The sequence below is a fragment of the Lithobates pipiens genome, unplaced genomic scaffold (assembly GCF_037356315.1).
Source record: "Lithobates pipiens isolate NorthernLeopardFrog02 unplaced genomic scaffold, aLitPip1_a1.2 Scaffold_28, whole genome shotgun sequence".
Taxonomy (NCBI): Eukaryota; Metazoa; Chordata; class Amphibia; order Anura; family Ranidae; genus Lithobates; species Lithobates pipiens.
In genome coordinates, this window is record NW_027507789.1 from 113,105,585 (window position 1) to 113,122,592 (window position 17,008).

General features: G+C 42.0%; 1 protein-coding gene across 6 annotated transcripts in view; it reads left to right on the forward strand.

Annotated features, from left to right (window-relative positions):
• Positions 1–17,008, forward strand: part of LOC143935577 (ATP-dependent RNA helicase DHX58-like) — a 103,720-nt gene that overhangs the window by 47,387 nt on the left and 39,325 nt on the right. For all 6 annotated transcript variants that reach the window (XM_077459551.1, XM_077459555.1, XM_077459554.1 and 3 more), the window contains 3 exons: positions 1,514–1,770; positions 4,446–4,595; positions 6,831–6,992. In XM_077459551.1, the coding sequence (XP_077315677.1) occupies positions 1,514–1,770; positions 4,446–4,595; positions 6,831–6,992 (569 nt within the window). The remainder of the gene's footprint in view (positions 1–1,513; positions 1,771–4,445; positions 4,596–6,830; positions 6,993–17,008) is intronic.

Sequence of the window (17,008 nt, forward strand, 5' to 3'; positions counted from 1 at the left end):
TCGCACATTTTCCGTCGGAAAGTCCAACCGTGTGTACAGGGCAATACACTTTGGAGTTTGTATTGAGAAGGCACAACTAAAAGACAAATTAAATTAGGAAAAATAAAAACCCTTCAGGATTTAAAAAGTAAAAGTAAGCCGGTTCACACAGTGGGCGATGCGAGGCGACACGACTCGCCTCGCCTCGCTCTCGCAAGTCGCCCCCGTTCTGTACAATGGAACCGTTCTGAGAGGAGCGACTTGAGTCGCTCCGACTCAGAAAAAAGGTTCCTGTACTACTTTTGGGCGACCTCGGGGCGACTTGAATTGACTTCTATACAGAAGTCATTTGCAAGTCGCCGCCGAGGCCGCTGCAGGTCGCGGCGAGGCAAGTCGGAGTCGCCTCGCCTCGCCTGCAGTGTGAACCGGCCCTAAAGATAAATGAATGGAGATATCAACAGCTGAAACATTTGGTAACAACAATAGCCTAGCCAATTAGAACAGAGTAGAACCTGAACCCAATAGAACGATTGAAACATGGAATATCTCGGATTTATAAGATACTGACGGACCTAGAGGGACAGGGAAGACCCCCATTTATTATAAAATGGGAAGGGGAACTGGGAGCACAGATGGATGACCAACAGGTGGTCAAAGTGTTGAGTAGGGTACACGAATACGCTACTGATATAAAAACTTTAGAAATTAATTACAATTGCTTAGCTAGATGATATCTAACACCTGAGAAAGTCCAAAGATACCAACAGGAAAAATCCCTACTATGTTGGAGAGGATGTGGCCAAATAGACAACATGGCCTATATATGGTGGGATTGTAACAAAATAAAGAAATTCTGGCAGGAGATACAATATTATATAGGGGATATTACAGGGAAAGAGATCTTAAGAGCCCTTTCATACTGACAGCACGGCCACGGTAGCGGTAAATTGCCGCAAGTTTTAGTGGCGCTTTACTGTCCTTTTAGAGGCGCTTTTCAGCCGCTAGCTTTTGACCCGCACTAGCAGCTGAATAAGGGGTTAAAAGCACCCGCAAAGAGCTACTGCCGAGGTGCTTAGCACCTTTGATTTCAATGGGCACGGGCGATTTAGGAGCAGTGTATACACCGCCCCTAAAGCACTCCAAAGATGCTGCTTTCAGGACTTTTTGTGATTCCCTGCCAGTGAACCCACCCCCCTCCCCCCCCAGTGTGAAAGCACTCGGGCTTTCACACTGGGACTGCAGATGAGGCATTTTTCAGGCGCTTTACAGGCACTATTTTTAGCACTAAAGTGCCTGCATTAAATAGGCACAATTATAAGAAAAAACCCCTCTGGAGGCTAATTGTGCCTATTTAAATAATGTATTGTATACGGTATACAGTAAATGTTATTTAAAATAAAAAATGAAATACTGTAAAGTTTAAAAAAATAAAACACTATAATCAAGATTTATAGGGATAATATAGGATTTAGACTTTTTTTTTTGCAATTTTTCATGGTTTATTTTTAGCCATTTATTTATTTTGCTTTTACAGATAACAGTGACCACCTGCTAGAACTGAGCAGAGACCAGAACAACGAAAATCCCAAGCTAAAAAGGCTTGAAGAGATTCTCAAGGAGCACTTCCAGTCCTCGCAGGGTTCCCGCGGGATCATCTTCACTCGCACTCGGCAAAGTACCCACTCTTTGCACAACTGGATCACTAGCAATTCCACTCTCAAGGAACTGAATATAAAGAGTGCAGCACTAACTGGAGCTGGCTTCAGCAATCAGACCAAGCACATGACACAGGTATTGAAGTAGTAATGTCTGCTAGCTGCTTCAGCCCCGGACCATTTGGCTGACCAAAGACCAGACCACTTTTTGCGATTCGGCACTGTGTCCTTTTAACTGACAATTGCGCGGTTGTGCGATGTGGCTCCCAAACAAAATTGATGTCCTTTTTTTCCCACAAATAGAGCTTTCTTTTGATGGTATTTGATCACCTCTGCGTTTTTTTTTTTTTTTTTTGCACTATAAACAAAAAAAAGAGCGTCAATTTTGAAAAAAAAAAATGCATTATTTTTTACTTTTTACTATAATAAATATTCCCCAAAAATATATAAAAACATTTTTTTTCCCTCAGTTTAGGCCGATACATATTCTTTTACATATTTTTGGTACAAAAAAAAAATCGCAATAAGCGTATATTGATTTTGTGATTTGGAGTTGGTTTGCGCAAGTTATAGCGTCTACAAAATAGGGGATAGTTTTATGGCATTTTTATTAATATTTTTTCTTTACTAGTGATGGCGGCTATCCAGCGATTTTTATCGTGACTGCGACATTATGGCGGACACGTCGGACAATTTTGACACATTTTTGGGACCACTGGCATTAATACAGCGATCAGTTGCGATAAAAAATGCATTGATTACTGTAAAAAGGTCACTGGCGATGAAGGGGTTAACACTAGGGGGCAGTGAAGAGGTTAATGTGTGTCCTAGTACGTGTTCTAACTGAAGGGGGATGGGGACTGTGCAGGGAAACTAACAAATCGCTGTTCATACTCTGTATGAACAGGCAATCTGTCAGTTTACTGCTCAGAGAACCGGAAACTGTGTTTACACACACATTTCTGGGTTCTCCGTGTGCCCCGAACAATCGCGAGAGCCCGGCGGGGTTCGAGACTGCCAGACACTCGCAACAGCTCGGGGAAGCCACAGGGCGAAGCAACGTTACATAATGTTGTTTCGCCCAGCCGTGCCATTCTGCCGCAGTACAACTGCGGCGGCTGGTCGGCTTAACAATTACAGGAAAATAAAAATAATGTTGTCTTTGTTGACTGTAGGACTAAGAAGCACATAACTAAGACTTTATAAACAAAAGACAACTATGTTTATTGTTTCAGGATTAACATATTGCCTTGGTCCAAAAAAGACAAGGGTCTGTTTATGAAAAACATTCATTGAATTTTGTGCAATACGTTTACATCATATGTTCTTCAGCTTCATCTAATAGCCATAATGCAGTATTTTCCTGAACTACCCCAATTTAGAAAATACAGTGTTATGGCCGCTAGATGGAGCTGGTGATCACAGGAAGTAAACAGTGATTATTTGTAACAGCTGTGTGCCTAAAGTGATTCTAAGGCCGCGTACACACGCGGGGACTGTTCGCCCAACTTTGTCCGCTGAACAGTGTTTCGGCGGACAGTCCGCCCGTGTGTGGGCTTTCAGCGGACAGTTTCAGCGAACAGTCTGCTGAACAAAGTTTTTCGGAAATTCCGAAAAACTGTCCGCTGAAACTTGGTTTCAGCGAACAGTCCCCTCGTGTGTAGGCTTGTTCGTCAAACTAAGTTCCGCGCATGCTCAGAAAGGATTTACACGCCGAAAGTTGTAATGCAGTGTATAGGACGTCGTATTTTCCGTCCCGTCGTACGTGCCGTTCACGTCATCGCGCACGGTTTCAGCAAACTGTTCGTTCGTCGTGTGTGGGCAAGTCCGTCCATGCTAATTTTGAGCGGACTGTTTGCTGAAACTGTTTGACGGACAAAGTTGAGCGAACAGTCCCCGCGTGTGTACGCGGCCTTAGAGAATTTTTTTTTCAAATAACAAACATGTTATACTTACCTGCTCTGTGCAATGGTTTTGCACAGAGCAGCCCTGATGCTCATATTTTTGGGTCCCCCAATCAGTGTCCTGGCTCCTTCCCCTGGCAAGTGCCCAAAATAACAAGCCTCTTGCTATGGGGGCACACGAGCAGGCTCGCTCCCGAGCCGCACTCTGTGTGTCCATTCACAAACAGCACGGCTTGGCCCCACCTTCCACTCTCTCCTTATGGGCTCACTGCTTGTGATTGATTGGCTCCCACTGCTGTGTGAGCCAATAAGGAGAGAGAGACCCGGGAAAGCTGCTGCTCTCATGCACATCACTGGATCGAGATGGGGCTCAGGTAAGCATTAGTGGTGCAGTGGCTGCATGCAAAAGGTTTTTACCTTAATGCATAGTATGCATTAAGGTAAAAAATAAATAAAAATTGAGCCTTTAAAACTACTTTAAGACATTCGCACAGAATATTTTTATAGACGGATCCATTTCCTAGTTCCGTAGCATTATTACCTAAAGTGATTTGCCATCATCATAGTAATGTAATCAGATCATCATGTTAATGTGTTAGTCAAGCGTCTTCATGCTGTTATTGTTTTGCAATTCAAAAACTTTTAAGCCCCATATTCACTATCAGATTTTTTGCTGATTTTTTCCTTCAGATTTACCAAAGCCATGTAGTGCAAGGGCCTGCCTGATTGCATACAAATTGAAACTCCTAAGGTTTGACCTCGTTATATGGTTTTGGTAAACCTGAAGGAAAGAATCAGCAGAAAATCTGATAGTGTGTATGGGGCTTTACTCTTAATCCTAGGGCTAAATCAATTTAAATCGCCTTTGGTTAAAGTAGTATTTCATATTCATAATTTGTATTCACAGAATGAGCAACAGGAAGTCATTGAAAATTTTCGTAAAGGCTCGCTAAACCTGCTTATTTCGACCAGCGTTGCAGAGGAGGGCCTTGATATCCCAGAATGTAATATTGTTGTGCGTTATGGTCTCATGACTAACGAAATAGCAATGGTGCAGGTAAGATATCACTGCAGCAGGTGTGCTGTAGAAAATGGTGAATCTCTAGAGAAGAGTCCAAAAAAAGCACGCAAGCTCAGGTCAAATATGTTTGTAGGATTCAAAAAAATAAAATTTTACATTTAATATCCTTAAAATAATCAAATTAATAATAATAAATAAACAAACCCTCATTCGCTGATTAAATCATTTTCAAACAATTAATTGAAACAGAAAACAAAGAACAAACAAAAAACACTCGTTCATTTAGAAAAGAAAGGGGCCAGTAAACATGACATTTTATTGGTAAACATGACATATAGTATTTACAGGCCCCTTCCCCCGCTCTCAATCCTGAAATGAACCCCAGCAGCAGCCAGCATGAGGGAGAGGAGGTAGAGCTTGGAGGATCAAGGGAGCATATAGGGGGCCCGGGCAGGAGAAGGAAGAGGATCCTGGACAGAAGGGGCAACGGCACTGATCCCCAATAGCTCACCCCTGCAGCCGCTAAAAGCCAGGGGAAGGGAGAAGAAGAGAAGTCTGCTTTCAGCTGCTGCAGGGGGAGCTACAAGAGATCAGTTCCAGTAAATGCCGCCACCCCTCCTTCTCAGCTGCCCTGGCCCCCCTTTTAAACTGATGGGGCCAGGGCCCTGTACAGTGGGACCCGTGGCACCCCCTTATCAGTGGCCATGGCGGTGAGCCTCTTATCACGTGGGAATAAGTGCTGTGTCAACAGTGATTTGGGGGACCCCATCCACAATCATTCTATGCCGCGTATTGTTGTCAGTACTTTATGTATACTCTTTGCATGCTTAGCTTGGTTTGATCAGCCCGCAATTACCATACTGCATGTCCACATTTCATGCAGTGTATTGTCATCAGTATATATCATACATGCAAAATGAGTTTGAGTAGAGTATTATATTGACTGTTTTGATTCTAGGCAAGTTAACGTTTGCACTGGGACTGGGTGCAATACAGCATAACCCATTGTGGTCCATACAGGTTTCTCCTGTGGCTGTCAGGTCTTTATGGTCTTAAAGGGGGTGGGGGTACTAAAGGGTATTGTCCAAAGGGTCGGTTTGGGTCGGTTTTTATCATGGGTGTGGAGGAGGGGGTGGTTAGGATTGGTTGAGCTATAATTATTTTTGGTGACACCCAAAATAACTTTGGTTAGGCACTGCTATTTCACACGGGGAATCCAGGGACCATTTTTTTGTTTTTGTTTAATTGTCCATTTGCACCCACCTACTTCCGGGATCCGGTCCGCTAAAAAAACAAAACAAAAGGGAATCCGTCCTCTTCCATTTAGCAGATTGGATCAGAGGGTAGTCAGGTGTAAAAAGACACCAGAGTCTGTTTACTCCCAATTACCCATAGAGCAGAGGTGTTCTGTCCATGTCCTCTGCAAAAACTGAGCGGACGCCGAAAGGGCACTAATTATTTTATTCCCGTCTATACATTGTGAGCTAAGGTAGCAATGGCCCTAGAAGCCAAACAATGACAATGATACATATGGTATTTGTTTCTTTTCTCCTCATTGCTCTAATGGAAGCATCATTGTAATAAGTTCATGAAAGGTTTTTTTCATGTTTAAAAAATAGACGTGTGGCTGTGGGGATTGTGGTGGATGCTGTGACTGGCTAAATTCATTTTAGTAGAATAGTACCTACGTCAAAATTCTAGCTTTTATGAACATCATTACTTTATAAGAAGAGTTAGTGTTCGGTGAAATTCAGTGTGTTCGATTATTCTATTATTCTGTCCAATTATGCTACTTAAAAAAGAAGGAACATATATGAACACAACCATACATATGCCTTTTTTAAGTGAAAATGCATGTCAAAATGACCAGTAGATGCAGAAATATTGGCAACTGACCTTTTTCTTGTAAAACTTGAACTTGACTCCACCTTCTCCTATTCCCAAATATACCTACTGGCAACTAAGGCCCCCATACCATTAAAACACAATTAGGGGATCAACAGGTGAGTAGAGGTAGGTCAATTATTAAAGGAAACCTTGAGATTTTCATATAACTCTAATTATCAATTTATCTGGATCTATTGGTAACCCATGCTTAGGCATTTTTACAACGTGCTCAGTCTGAAATGGACAAGGCAGGATGGGAATATGTGAACAGAAGATTCATGTTTTTTCTCTACTAGACAACAGAAATAGGCAATATTGCTGTTAGAAAATGGAGGTGCTACAAATGATGCATTCTGGGTATAATACTACTGTACCTTTCTTTAGGCTAGAGGCAGAGCTCGGGCTGAGGACAGTTGTTATTCATTTCTGGCCAAATCTGGAGGAAAGGAGAGCCGAAGAGAGAGGACCAATGAACTTTTGGAGGATCTGATGAAAAGGGCTATTGAGCATGTGCAAAATTTACCCGAGAACGAATATAACGAAAAGGTGAGTGATGATACCAGAAATCCGTGTTTCTGTCATTTTCTCTTCCCATCCAAAACAAAAAGTACTTTATATGTAGTGGGGGAGCCATGGAATGCTGCTCTACACTATGTTATGTGGCTTTGGTAAGACTGTCTCCTACATCTATAAGAGCAGATTATTCCAGTCCTTCATAGAAAGGTAGCAGAGTCTGAAATAAAGAATAGGGGGAAGAGTAGGGTTGCCACCATTTCTTCAATCCAAACCCAAACACTTTAGCGGCACATGGCAATTTTTTTGTAGTATACACTATAGGGTTATAAAAGACCCATAGAGAGCAATTCCTGCGGTGCGGTGCGGTGTGCCGCGCAAACAGTAGGTGTGGCCAAATTGTGTTAACAGTGGGAGGGAGCATTCTTGTACCCATAAAATATTCGTTGCTTACTGTGCCAAAAATAAGAGTCTCACAGATATGCATAAACCTCAGCACAATCATCTGTACACTGAAAATAGTCAGAAAAAACATTTTATCTGAGCCTACCTTAACCACTTTCAGACCGGACCAATTTGCTGGTCAAAGACCAGACCACTTTTTGCGATTCGGCACTGCGTCGCTTTAACTGACAATTGCGCGGTCGTGCGACGTAGGTCCCAAACAAAATTGACGTCCTTTTTTTCCCACAAATAGAGCTTTCTTTTGGTGGTATTTGATCACCCCGGCGTTTTTTTTTTTTTTTTTTGCGCTATAAAGAAAAATAGAGCGACAATTTTGAAAAAAATGCATTATTTTTTACTTTTTGTTATAATAAATATCCCCCAAAAATATATAAAAAAACATTTTTTTCCCTCAGTTTAGGCCGATACGTATTCTTCTACATATTTTTGGTAAAAAAATCGCAATAAGTGATTATTGATTGGTTTGCGCAAAAGTTATAGCGTTTACAAAATAGGGATAGTTTTATAGCATTTTTATTAATAATTTTTTTTTTTTTTTTTTTTTACTAGTAATGGCGGCGATCAGCGATTTTTATTGTGACTGCGACATTGTGGGGGACCCATCGGACATTTTTGACACATTTTTGGGACCATTGTCATTTATACAGTAATCACTGCTATATAAATGCAGTGATTCCTGTGTAAATGACACTGGCAGTGAAGGGGTTAACCAGTGGGTGGCAGTGTAGGGGTTAAGTGTTCCTAGGGGTGTGTTACTAACTGTGGGGGGGTTGGGCTTTCATTTAGTGAACACTGATCTCTGCTCCAATCACATGGAGCAGAGATCAGCGTCACTAGTTGCTAGGCAGAATGGAGAAATGCTGTTTACTCGGCATTTCCTCCATTCGGCCGCTCCGTGAGACGATCGCGGGGATGCCCGCGGCGATCGAGTCCGCGGGTCCAACGACTGGACTCACGGGGGTCCCGACCAGCGCGGGAGCGCGCCGCCGGCGGCGTGCTCCCGGCGGCAGGGCGGCATTGAATATTGGACGTACCTGTACGCCAATATGCCTGCCCGTGCCATTCTGTCGACGTACATCGTCGTGCGCTGGTCGGGAAGTGGTTAAAGAAGATCTTCATTAAAATAGTCATGGACTGCTAGGCAACCAGCAACTCTTAAGACAATAAACACTTTGATGAGAAGTATATAATATACAATATAGTATATAGTATATATATATATATATCTATATATATATATAGATATATATATATAGCAGCAGTCTGTAATATCCAGAGTGTAAGGGGTCAGAGGTATATAATGCAGGTGTGCAAAGGTCAAGAATATGTAACACACAGAGTTTAGAGGTCAGGGGTGTGTAATGCACAGTTCTCCAGCTCTATTTAATGTCCATTGATAACACAAATGGGAGATGCCTCACGCTTTCATTCCTTGGACACAGGCATCACAGGACAAATAACTAAAAAGTAGGCCTTTTCCAGGAAATCTGAGACAGTTGGCAAGTATGCACAGAGAAATTTGACAGAGTGGTTAAGATAGGAATCTAAAAGCTAACATAACCTCTTGCCACCTACATAACGTCTATGGGCGGCAAAGGTCTCTGTACTAAGAGCGCACTCACTGGGCGCTCCCAGCACAGAGACTGAGATGTCAAAGACAGCTCTCGGTCTGTACTAATGATCAGGAACCAGTGGAATCGGCTCCCGATCATGTGACCACTGCAACAGTCTATAACATTGGTCACATGACTTGGCAGACAAGCATACAAACCCAGGTTAAAGGGACACTAGGGCAGGCAGGAAGGAAGGGGTTAAAAATTAGGCTAGGTTCACATCTGTGTGGATGTGGAAGTGTGTGAAAATTGCACCCGTTCCCACACTTGCATAAATTACACACTGCTTTTTAGAAAACACGTGGTGGTGCCATTAACTCTTAATGGCACCCCCATGCACTGAAAAATGTGCATGGGGGTACCAATCTCCTGTTCTCAAGAGAGAATAAATTCTGTTCCTCTTCCTCATAGCTGAGCTCCTCCATACCTCTTATCAGTTTGGTTGCCCTTCTCTTCACTTTATCCAATTCCCCAATTTCCTTTTTGTAAGCTGGTGCCCAAAACTGAACTGCAGATGAGGTCTTACTAATGTTATCTCTCTCTTTGCTGTCCATACCTCTTTTCAGGGCTTGTTTTCTCAGAGATAAGGTGCAGGAACTGACTCATCTCCCGTAGGCCACGCCTGTCTCTGCTCCCTACCCACCTCTAGAACTGCCCCTAGGACCGCCCCTTGTCTCCACCTCTACAAACCTCTTATTTTTGGGGGCTATACAAGTAATTTGTATGAAATTTGTTAAAATGCACAAAACATTAGAAATATTCAACACTTACCAAAGTAAACTCAGTGGCACTTCCAGGTGATTTCAACAGGCTCATATCCAGCAAAGAGACAGCCCCATATCCAGCAAAGAGACAGCCCCATATCCAGCAAATATCCAGCAAAAAGAGATATCTCCCATATCCAGCCAAAAGAGATATCTCCCATATCCAGCCAAAAGAGACATCCCCCATAGGATTTTGCCCACTTTTGAAACCACAGCTTGGAATTGCATGCTATTATTAAGCTTATGCTCTACCAGGACACCCGGATTCTTCTCCACCTTTGACATCCCCAGCTGTTCTCCTCCTAATATGTAAGATACATGCGTAAATATGCATAGATACATGCGTAAAAAAGTTAGCACAATTTTGTTTATATAATGTGAAAGACAATGTTACGCCGAGTAAATAGATACCTAACATGTCACACTTTAAAATTGCACACTCATGGAATGACGCCAAACTTCAGTACTTAAAAATCTCTTTTACAGGTTACATATTGAGAGTTACTGAGGAGGTCTAGAACTAGAATTGTTGCTTGTGCTCTAACGCACGTGGCGATACCTCACATGTGTAGTTTTAATGGCGTTTACATATGTGGGCGGGACTAACGTGTGCGTTCGCTTCTGAGCGTGAGCTACTGGGGACAGGGGCATTTTAAAAAACTAATTTTTTTATTTTATTTTTTATTTTACTTTATTTTTACTTTATTTTTACAACTTTTTTTTTTTTTGATCACTTTTATTCCTATTACAAGGAATGTAAACATCCCTTGCAATAGGAATCTATGTGACAGGTCCCCTTTATGGAGAGATATGGGGTCAGTAAGACCCCACATCTCTCCTCCAGGCTGGAAAGCATTAAATCGTGAAAAAAAAATTCACCGATCCCATGCTGACACCCGCGATCGTTTACTTCCGGGAACCCGGGCATGACGTCATAACATCGTGCCCGGGCCTCCAACAGTCATAGAGATGACTGGTGACCAACTGGTCACCGGAAATCTCTATCGTCATCATCCGGCGCTAGACGATTCTTTCTCTGGGTCTCCGATGGCACGGGAGAGCCCGGAAAAGTACCGGATGGCGGCTGGAGGGGGGGATGTCCCCTCCCGTCACCTGTAAGAATGATCAAGCGGCGGAACTGTCGCTATGATCATTCTTATGGTGCACAGAATCGCTGGCTGAAAAAAAGGATTTCTGAATGACGCCTGTGGCTGCTAGCATCATTCAGATATTCCCACTGAAAGTCCAGGACATCATATAACGGCCGTGGGCGGGAAGTGGTTAATTTCCAAATTAACACGTTTTCAATAATATGGTTTATTAAAATTATCACAATATAATAGGACTGCATCCAAAATAGCAAGCGCTGTTTGGTCACCGAATTTATTCAGTGTGTTTATCTAATATGACCCTGTATTTGGCTCATCCATCTTCCTATTAACTCTGACCAGCTTCCTGTCACGGTACTACTACAGTGAGCCCACAGGCGAGCAGGTGACACTGGATCCCCCAGGGCGTGGAGTCTAAGGGCCAGCCGGTATTCTGCCAGGGTCCCCCTCACAAGGGTTTGGGTTTAGCTGTGCTGACCTCAGGTCACGACCCCCAGGTTCACCCTGCTCGCTAGGGGAGCACCAGAAGACAGTCAGATGAGGATGGATGAAGCAAAGGAGAGCCGGATAGCGAGCCAAGGTCAGGACGGACTGCAGACAACGTAATCAGGACAAGCCGATTCAGTACACAAGAGATCAGTTCACGAGAGGTCAGGTTAAAGCAGGTTACATGAAGGGGGCTCAGAAACAAGCATTGCTCAAGCAACCGGAAAGTGAATTGGCGAGGGATTTAAATAGAGAATCACATGAGGGGCTGGACCGGAAGGAATAACATATTAAGCACCAGGTGAAGCCAGCGATGCCCATAGCTGCAGAGTGCAACAGAGCTGAACACAAGCTAGTGGAACAACAGGTGCCAGCCGGCTTACAGCAGTAAAGGTGAGACACAGATCAGCTCCGCAGCTGATCTCTGACACTTCCCTGTCCCTGCTGAAGAAAAGCATCCCCACAACAGGATGCTGCCACCACCATGTTTCACAGTGGGGATGGTGCGTTCAGGGTGATGTGCAGTGTTAGTTTTCCGCCACACATAGCGTTTTGCTTTTAGGCCAAAATGTTCACTTTTGGTTTCATCTGACCAGAGCACTTTCTTCCACATGTTTGCTATGTCCCGCACATGGCTTCTCACACACTGCAAACTGGACTTCTTATGTCATTCTTTCAACAATGGCTTTCTTCACGCCACTCTTCCATAAAGGCCAGATTTGTGGAGTGTATGACTAATAGTTATCCTGTGGACAGATTCTCCTACCTGAGCTGTAAATCTCTGCAGAAAAAATGGGTGGGACCTTGTGCGCTGCTGGTACTAAAAGCTATAAACTAAATGTATCTCAGCTATTGATACTTCCCACACCTCTCTCCACAGTGTGGATAACTGAAAACTGTATATACACCCGTGTGTGCACACATGTGTATAAAGTTTTACGCTATTAATCACAAGATGATTGTGATCCCTTTACAGGTTTACCTTTACAAGAAATAACAATGTATATGTGTAAAATCCAAGTAAATATAAACATTAATGATAAAATGAAATAAATACTGAAAAGTGCTCATGCATCCGTGGGTTGCAAACAAAGTGATGAAAATGTGTGTGTATATATATATATATATATATATATATATATATATATATATATATATATATATGTTATACATTCAAGTCCATATATTCAACAAAAGTTCACTATGACAAATAAAGTGACAGGCGCCTTCATGCATACCCTAAAGTGGAACTTCCGCTCATCGGAACCCCCCCCCCCCTCCGGTGCCACAATTGGCACCTTTCAGGGGGGAGGGGTGTACAGATAAGTGTATAATACCGGTATCTGCACCCACTTCTGGGCATAGATAGCCACAGAATCTGCGGGTATTTACGCCACTTCCTGCAGGGCCCCCGCTGTCTGTTGGGAAACACACGGATCCCAGAGACAACCGGGACCTCCTTATTGCGCAGCACGACTCGCGCATGCGCAATAGGGAACTGGGAAGTGAAGCCGCAAGGCTTCACTTCCTGATTCCCACACCGAAGATGGCGGCGGCAGCACCCGAGAGCCGAGTGACAGATGGCGCGCTGGAGGGGTAAGTGTCCATATTTTAAAAGCCAACAGCTGCAGTATTTGTAGCTGCTGACTTTAAAAAAAAAAAAAACAACAATGGCGGACTCCCGCTTTAAGGGCTTCGGATTAAAGCCTGGAATATTAACAGCTGCTGATCTAGATCTCTCCTTATCCCTGGCTGCTGTACATGGATACTTCCTACTCTGACTCTTTTTCTCAGGAGCTCCACAGCTGTCTCCTGATTATATCCACCAAGCCTCCTCAAGTTCTCATATAAAAAGCAATGAGGCATACAGTAGTGTAATTCCGCTTAAAAACTTTAATCCTTTTAAAACATAATGTACATTCAACTCACATTTCTATAGGAAAAACACTCATGTAGTACTTGTATCGGTGAGGGAAAAAACCTATACCCCGGATCTGCAGCCCCGGTGTGTGCGGCGTGCAGACTCTCCTATTTCTCCTCTCCAAGCTACCAAACTTTTTGTCAGACAGTCAGATTCCTACCGGTTTCGTCACAAACCTGGTGACTTTTTCTGGGATTTCTAACTGGCTGACATTCCTCCTTAGTTTATATTGTGGATGCCGCCGCCTTTTTCCTGTAGCCCTTACTTGTATTTCTATTAAGACACCGATTGCCGCCATTTTATCATGGTCCCTTTTTGTTTCTGCATACTGACTGACGGCGGTCAGATGTATTTATATTATGATCCTAATTTGCTTAGTGTCTGTACATTGAAATTCGTTACACTGACAAAACTTTTTGCTGCTTTGTACTGACATATACCCCTATGGTACTCTATTTATAACAAGACTGTGGCTTTCTTTGATACCGAGGGAGACCCCTAGTGGTGTAAAAATATATATCGTAATATATATGCAGGCGTTCTGAAGTGAATAAACAATAATGAGATATTACTAAACTTGCATTATACTTTATAGTGCAAATAATAGCATATGTAGAAAATACTCATTACTAATCCACACTGGGTGTCCTAGAAATTGTATTAAAAAATTAATAAAAAATAGAAGTAAATTTAAAATAAATAACATTAAACATTTGCCAAAAAACAATTAAGATCAACTTCTTTGTTCAATCCTCTGGGCGCCAAACTGCCTAATTCATACACCCCCATGATTCCCTTTGACTGAGTTTCCTAACACAGTGGCTTCCCCTCCAGTGCTTTTTATATTTCTCTAAACCCCAGAAAAGTAAACCTGATACAAATTTGTTATGAATCGTTCTAAAATGATGATACAGATAGTCTTCCTTTTTACCTTTCGTGATTTGGTAGACATGCTCTTTTATTCTTACGTGCATTTCTCTTTTTGTTGTGGACATTGCAATGCGTAAACTACGCCCTTTGTGTTGCATGATATGAAGTCCCTCAATATGTATTCTTTAACATTATGGCCATTAGTGCATTTATTCTTTTTTCTTATATTGCTTGTAGCTGCCTTACAGCTGTAACATCTGCCACATGCATAGAATCCTTTCCTATCAAATAAAGTTATGGTATTGATTACAGGCTGTTCTACTACATTTTTAACCAGTTTATCTCTCAAATTGGTAGCTCGTTTATATATAAATCTTGGTTTCTCTGAAATCAGTGGTTTTAGGATGTCATCATATTTCAACACATTCCAGTACTTCTCAATTATTTTCTCTACCTGTTTATTGTATGTTATTGTCTAAGATTAATTGTGGGAGGTAATTCTTGTTTATTGTGTACTGGTGTCTCAGTTAGTAATAAATCCTTTTGCATACTTCCTACTTCCTGTCTTTTTCTTGTGATAAAATCACTGCCATACCCCTTTGCCGTAAACTTGTTTGCCAGCTGTAATGACTGTTGTTAATAGTCACTGGGGGATGTGCAGTTCCTCTTGAGCCTCAAAAACCGGCCTTGAGGAACATTAATCAACCAGGGTCTATGATGACAGCTGGTTTGTGAAATATAAGAGTTCCTATTGGTAGTTTTAAAATAAGTTTTAGTGATTATTTTCTTATTATCCTTTATAATTTCTAAATCAAGGAAATGTATCTTCATATGGCTTTGTTCCCAAGTCAACATGATGTTTTTATTATTCTGATTCATCTCATTCTGGAATAAGATGAAATCATCCTCACCCCCCTCACAGACAATGATCAGATCATCAATGAATCGATTGTGCACTTTGAGCTGACTAGGTGGGTTGTGGAGTACCACTTCTTCCTCCTATTTAGCCATGTATAAGTTTTCTATGCTGGGGGAAAACCTAGCCCCCATAGCTACCCCCTTTATTTGAAGGTAAAAATGATCCTGGTACCAAAAATAATTATGTTGTAAAAAATGTTTTAAACAATCCTCTATAAACTTTTTTTGTTGTCTATCCATATTTATATTATTATGTGCCAATGCCCATCTTGCCGCATTTATGGCCCCTTTGTGATCTATATTTGTGTACAAGGAGGCCACATCTGCCGTGGCCATGATGATATCCTCTGTTACACTCATATCTTTAAAAATTTGTAGTACATGTTTAGTGTCTTTTAGATATGCCTTGGTATTTTGTACCATAGGTTGAAGGTGGCAATCAATAAATTGTCCCTACCTGGAGGACAGTGAATTGATGCCATTTATAATTGGTCGCCCTGGTGGATTCAAACAGTTTTTGTGTATTTTGGGAACTGCATAGATAACAGGAATCCTGCACGTTTCTAGAATAAGGTATTTCTCTTCTTTATCATTAATGAATACCTTTTCCCTACCTTCTTTCACCAATTTTTTTCGAATTCTTTCTTAGATTCTATGGTGGGGTCACCCTTCAATATTTTATATGTCTCTGTGTCATTTAGTCAATCACTCATTACTGTTTTGTACTGATCCTTATTCCATACCACTATTCCCCCCCCCCCCCCCCTTTATCAGCCGGTCTGATTACGAGATCCTTCCTTTCTTCCAGGGAGTTGATCCCTCCTTTAATGTGCCCCTGACCCATTGGTTTCTTAATATTTAATAATTCCAGATCTTTCGTTACCATTTTTTTGAACATATCCACATGCCTATTATTTTTTATGACCAGACTGAATGTTGATTTGTTTCGTAGATGAGTATATGATCTATTCCTTCCTTCAGTGTCATGCCTATTAATTGGGTTTAGAGCAAAATATTTTTTTTATATTTATGCTCCTAATAAACTTCTGTAACCCTACATAAGTTTCAAACTTGTTCAACAGTTTTTTGGGGGCAAATTTTAACCCTAGATCTAGTACCTGTACACCCTGTTTGGTGAGATCTTTTCCACTGATGTTAAAGGTGCCCTCCCCTATTACTCTCTTCTTCGCTTGGACCTTCCTCCCTCCCCTACTTCCCCTCTGTCTCCCCCTTCTCTGGAATGTTCCCTTTGGGGTTGATCATGTGCTGGTGGGGATCCCCCTCTCGGCGGATTGTCTCTCCTCGGATAGCCTTTGTCCAAAAAAGGTGTCCTTGGTGGTGCATTATAATGTCTTTGTAATGGAGCATGCCTATTAGGTGTGATATAGTATGGTTCATATTCAGGTGGTCTTTGCCATCTTGGTCTTTGGGGTTTGGGGGAATATCCTCTATCTCTCTGACCTTGTGGGTGATTATTATTGGGCCTCCATGGTCTTGGGGTATGATCATAAATATTTCTTCCTCCATATTGGCCATATGCATTATTGTATGGTTCCTGCTCCCATGGTTTTTGATAGTAACCCCAATTTTTTCCCCCATTATGGTTTTGATAATAATTACTATTATTTTGTCGACGTCCTGGTCCCCTTGGGGGTTGACTATTGTTATAGGGAGGTCTTTGTTGATAATGGTGGGGTACCCAATCTTTTTCTCTTTTCTTGGGTTCCTGTCTACCAAATCATGAAAGGTAAAAAGGAAGATTATCTGTATCATCATTTTAGAACGATTCATAACAAAGAAGTATCAGGTTTACTTTTCTGGGGTTTAGAGAAATATAAAAAGCACTGGAGGGGAAGCCACTGTGTTAGTCAAAGGGAATCATGGTGGGCCCAGAGGATTGAAC